The sequence below is a fragment of the Prunus mume genome, linkage group LG4, assembly GCF_029339155.1.
Source record: "Prunus mume cultivar Tortuosa linkage group LG4, ASM2933915v1, whole genome shotgun sequence".
Lineage (NCBI taxonomy): Eukaryota > Viridiplantae > Streptophyta > Magnoliopsida > Rosales > Rosaceae > Prunus > Prunus mume.
The window spans coordinates 6,372,852-6,378,592 of record NC_142701.1 but is presented as its reverse complement, the minus strand read 5'-3'; the positions used below and the strand labels follow the sequence as shown (position 1 = coordinate 6,378,592).

At 37.9% G+C, this 5,741-nt stretch overlaps 1 protein-coding gene across 1 annotated transcript; it reads left to right on the top strand.

Moving 5' to 3' along the window:
- The first annotated feature begins 4,803 nt into the window (after nucleotides 1-4,803).
- On the top strand, nucleotides 4,804-5,741 carry LOC103328303 (heavy metal-associated isoprenylated plant protein 28-like). The gene is made up of 3 exons (XM_089050401.1): nucleotides 4,804-5,019; nucleotides 5,148-5,223; nucleotides 5,476-5,741. Exons 1-3 carry the CDS (start codon nucleotides 5,014-5,016, stop codon nucleotides 5,739-5,741), a joined length of 348 nt encoding a protein of 115 aa, XP_088906527.1. The 5' UTR covers nucleotides 4,804-5,013.

Below are 5,741 nucleotides of genomic sequence, written 5' to 3'. Positions count from 1 at the left end.
ACAAAATAGACAAATTGGATTAGTGAGATACAATCCCGAGTGGGCTCTATAAGGAGTGTCCCTCAAATAAGGTTATATGAAGAATCCCTCAATGAAAGTTATAATAGCTGAGAAGTGCATCATTTATGTCCCTAAAATATACCCTTAGAGCTTATTTATTTACTAATTTATTTATTTTGGTCTACTATATTTTTAATTTTTCAAATAAAGTTTAATATTATTTTGCATTGACTTTGGCCAATTTTATGTAGGCAAATAATATTGGAATTATATGGGTAGCTTACTAGAGTGCAAAAGAGATGAAATAAAAGAGAAAACTAAGCTAATTGATTGGAGACTCATCATGTGCTAAGTAAGAGACCATGACTTATCAAAAGAGGAAGCTGACGTGCATGCATAAGACTGTGGAGAAGTTAAATTCAAGATGGAAAATAAATCCTAAGTGGTTAGGGGTTTCATGGATATAAAAGGGAGCTACTTGCTCTGTCTAAGATATTCTACTTTTTTTGGCCCAAAAAACTTTGTTTTTCTAGAGTTATTTTTCTTTGTTATTGAGAACTAACTCCCTAGCTAAGGCTAGGGGGAAAGCCTTCGAGATACTATGTGGTTTCGTTAGTTTGATTCTAATGGAGCTTTAATGTTAAATTCTTATTTATGGATTTGTTCAATTTAATTTTAGTTTTTCTCTTTGATCGATTGATGGGTGCTTGATAATCTTATTCATAGGTTTAGTCAAGCTTTTCCTATAGTCTAGTAAAAACATCCATGCTTTTAAGATTTGAGAAAAATTAGTAGATTGCTTTGATTTCATTGAAATTATTTCTTGATAGGTTGTTGTTGTAGGTACAGGTTATACTTGAAATTCCCTCTAAACGAAATTAAATTGGGTTTTAATTGTGAACAATCATAGTGAGAATCAAACTAACGGGATTACATATGTATTTTGAAGGTGGAACCCCGACGTCTTAGTGTTTTATTATTATTGAACTTTCTTCTAATCTTTTAATCATATTATTCTTGTTGCAGTTATCTTACATATTTTGTGCACTTTAACACCGCTCTCTGTGGATACGATACTTTACTTACAAGATTTACTATTGCGCGAGACCTGCACTTGGGTTAAGCAAGCAATTTTTGGCGTCTTTGCAAGGAGCGGCTTTATGAAGACCGCAAGATTTTCTTTACATTAGGTACACTTTCCTTTTTATTTATTTATTTGAATTTACATGCGATATAGAGATCATCTAGGAAGATTTGCTAAACATCCTGAATCAAAAGCTTTATTCGGAAATCTTTTTGATACCTCTAGTGAATCTGAAACCATGGGTGACCAAGTTAATCAAGGTGAAAATCCTTCAATTAGAACATTAAATGATTATTTGCATCCTAGCCGTACTGCATCTCCTTCATGCATTGTTTTTGCAGATAATATGCCCAACTATGATTTTAAAACTGGCATGATTCAACTCCTTCTTGGTATTGAGGATTCTACCTTGTGTGTCTGGGGAGTAATAGTCTCTTGGTTGGACTACTCATTCCCTAGCCAGATGAGTATTGAGAATTCTGCCATGCGGCCTAATAAAACAATTCCTGTGTTGGATTGTTTCCCCTGGTACATATTGGTGATGTGTTTGTTTTGGGTGTGTGTACATTTATAGTTATATTTATATTATATATATATATACAGTCCCCTTCTACTGAGGGATCCCTCAAATAATTTAATTTGAGGGATGCCTTTAGGGTACTCTACAATTTATTTTCCAATGATCCAAACAATCTATTTTTTAGGCCTTCATTCGTTGATCATCCTTACAAAAAATTAGACAATTCGGAAACCATTTCGACATCCAATTGTGTCTTACAAAATCAATGAACACAGTGCTTCTAGAAAATACTAAAATTTCAATAACTTTATTGAGTGGTCAAATGATATTGGATTCAAGTTATTTTTTGTAGAAATGATCTTTGAATGAGTATCTACAAAATAGGGGATTTGGATTAGTGAGATACAATCCGGAGTGGGCCCTATAAGGGTTGTCCCTCAAATAAGCTTATTTGAGGGATCCCTCAATAGAAGCTCTCTGTGTATATATATATATATATGTATATGTATACGTGTGTATATGTGGATTTTACGTTCCAGGTTTGAGGTTTCTTGAGCATGTGCATTGAGACTACAGGTCCTAAATATCCTAGATATCTGAGGTTAAGACAACCACGTCGAGGCATCACCGTTATCCACACTGTAGGAATTCCTCCTTTATCTTTCTCTACTTTACTTTCCCCTAGTTTTAAACTGAATCTTTAGATGCTCTGCTTGCTCGTTTCGAGTTTTGATTGAGGGTGTGAAGCCCTTTGGATTAGTCTTAAGTGTTGTGCATGCCCTTACCTTGTACATGTTGGAAGTTGGGTTGTTCTGGTGTTTGCAGGGATGGTAATTTGGGAATTGTTCCAAGTACGGGGGAGATGCTGTCTAAATTTTGGTAGAAGTCGAACTATTTATCCATTTAAATTAGGGCTACAAGACTTTTTAGTAAAGTGGGTCCGACATTAGGTAGATGTCAAACGGGAAGCAAGGTTTGCCATGGATTCTTAAGGGGAATACGAGGCAGGTCCTGTCAAGTGGGGATCAAAAATTTATTCTCTTTTTCTACACTTTCATATATGTATGATCTTTGATACCCCTCTTCTTGCAATCGTATGATTGATAGTCTTTGAATAGTTGTTGTTGTTGTATATATATCCATGTACAAAAGCATCCCAATTATTTTTTCTACTTTCCTTATTTTTTTTAATTTTTTATTTGGTTGTGGGTAACTGTAAGACCCTTACAAGTTGGCATAGGCCATGGGACAGTTTTGATGTTTTGCACCATGCCAAGGCAAGCCAAGGGTGCGTGGGAGGTGCACTCATAAAGCAAGACAAGGTCGGAAGACATGTGTTTTGGGCTGGGAATTGGCAGCCAAGACATGGCAGGAGCGCAGCGCAGCACACAAGGAAGGCAATGCATAATGCGCAAGGCAGATTGCGCAGCGCAACACACAGGAAGGTAGGTAGCGTGCAAGGCAAGTTGCGCAGTGCAAGGCAGCGCTCAATGCGCAAGGCAGATTGCACAGCGCACGCGGGCAGATTGTGCTGGACGTGGCTGAATGTGGCAGTTTGGCTAGAGACGTGCTGGAGTGGGTCTAGGACGTGGGCAAAACGGTTTTTGAGCAGTCCATGGGTGGTTGGACGTGGCTAGAGGTGCTGCATGCTTAAAACTCGGGTTGTGGCATATCTTGGAGCATTAGTGGGTGGTTACTTGATAGTGGCAGCATGCTCTAAGTAGTGGAGAGATTTTTAAGGAGAAAAATCTGCCCCATGATGACATGAGTGGTCTACAAGGTGGCGGCTTGTGAGTGCTAGACAGGTTTTTGTGGAAGGAAAACATGTCTAGGTGGCTAATCTAACGGTTGGCAAGGTTTCCTACATAGATGGGGGTGTCATCTACATAGTGTAAGCTTATAAATACCTTGTGAAGGTGTGTGGTTGAGATACCAATTGATGTGGTAATCCAACTGAAACTGAAAATTTGTAATCCTTTGCTATTGTGAATAGAAGGTTGAGAGCTTTCCCGTATATGTGTGTGCGAAAGTTTCCTGCATGAGGCAAGTCTCACTTGTGGGCGTTGGTATCATTTGTTCCGCTGCGTGTACTCTGAAGCCTCACGGGTTTTGAGGTGAAGAGAAGGCTGACTTAGGTGGAGTCTACTGAATTCGTTTCTTGTTCTAGTGAATTCGTTTCTTGTTTCAGTGATCATCTACCAAATTCGTTATTGAGTTTGTACTTAATATTGTTTTTTAGATATGAAGAGGACTCACTGAGGTAAAATTATAAATTTGTTATGACTTCAACTTTTTCAATTTTGTACTTTTTACTAAGGCATTAAGTTCAAATTCTTTGCTGGAGCACAACGAGTGTATGTTGTCCTGTACTAGGCCGCTCGTGGCATTAGGGGAATCAGTTGCATTGCTTACAAGGCCTTTCCAAGTTTATCAAGCAGTTGAGACCCTGCAGCAGATTTTAGAGGGTACAAACATGCGGTCTACCATGACATGTCAACTTCGTCATGGTTAACTGACTTGCTAGCATGCGTCTATTAGAACTCATGAAACTTTTGTTGTTTTGATTAGTTATTGCATGTTTGTATTAGAACTCATGGAACTTTAGAACTTTAGAACTCATTCAGACCCTTATGAAGTTTGTCCCACCAAAAAAGGAATATAAGGAAATAAATAGAATTATTAGATTTATAATCTCAATTCTGTAATGGGTGCATTTTCGTCAGTCATTAGGATGACCGTATCTATAGCATAGCATATAAAATTAAACTATATAACGTAAACAAATAAATTCATACCTGGATATAATGATCATCATCAACAAAACCAATGGCAATCTAACGTAGCTTGGTTTCGCTTGATTGAACTGAGAAGGGAAGAAATGTAAGGCATTGACGCATGCTTAGAAGAATTAAAACCACATTCTAACATGTGGCAATAATATTTCCCATATCAGACATGGTCCCGTCTCAGAACCAAAAACACTAAAACATGATCCGGCAGTTTTGGCCAGTATACATGTGCCTTTCTTAGACTCAAAATTTCCTACTCCAACGGTCAACTATTTCAGTCATGCATTATATTAAACGACTAATATCTGAGAAATAATTAATTTGACTTAGTATTAAATACGAAGTCAATGCCCCTCTCTAAACCTTGTAGCTTGTAATGGATCCCATAAAAGAGATGGAGCAGGACAGGTGGCCCCTTTTTATTGGTCGAAAAATGGGATACTTGCTAAGTAATGTCTTGCTTAAAGATCCCATCTGTAACCTGCAAGACAGGTAGAAGGAGATTAAAGTCGGTGCACGAAATTCATAATAAACTACATATATATACACTGTCAATTTCATAGATACAGCTTCATACAGAAAAGCTCATAAAGATTTCTTCAACCATTTGCAAAAGCAGAATGACGGTAAGACAACTTCTGTTTCTGCTCTGTTTCTATGCTTTTTTTTGGGTAACAAATGAAATGAAGTTGAGATGATATTATCTGACTATTGATTACAAAACCACTTTGACATGATGCTTTTCAATTCTCAGACAGTAGAGATGAGAGTCCATATGGACTGCCCCGGATGTGAGAGCAAGGTTAGAAGTGCCCTTCAAAAGCTAAAAGGTATATGTACACCACCAAATTGAGTTTGGTGTATATGTAACACCATTAAGATAGTAAATTAGAGGGATGAAAGAAAGGAGAGAGATGGAAGAGTGCAAGAGGAGGGAGAATAAGTAAAATTAGAAATTCAGGTTCTACATTTTTGTTCCTGATGTCCACATCTGGGTTGCAGATCGACTTTCTAGCTCTGTGTTTTGATTTTTGATTTTGTTACCTTATTATCTTAATGGTTTGCACTTTGATTTGGATTAGGTGTGGACAACGTTGATATAGACATGGCCATGCAGAAGGTGACGATCACCGGATGGGCTGACCAGAAGAAGGTTCTCAAGACAGTCCGGAAGACTGGTCGTAGGGCTGAGCTGTGGCAGTTCCCCTACAGCGCAGACCACAATAACTTCAGTACAGATCAATATTATAATCAGCAGTGCAATGGCCCACTCAACGACTATGCACCTCAGCCTTCATCATGGTACAACTACTACAAGCATGGCTATGATGGCCCTAGGCCAAAATAA

Coding starts and splice junctions, on each gene's coding strand:
- LOC103328303 (XM_089050401.1), top strand. Junction 5,224..5,475: donor TGCCCTTCAAAAGCTAAAAG/GTATATGTACAC, acceptor GATTTGGATTAG/GTGTGGACAACGTTGATATA.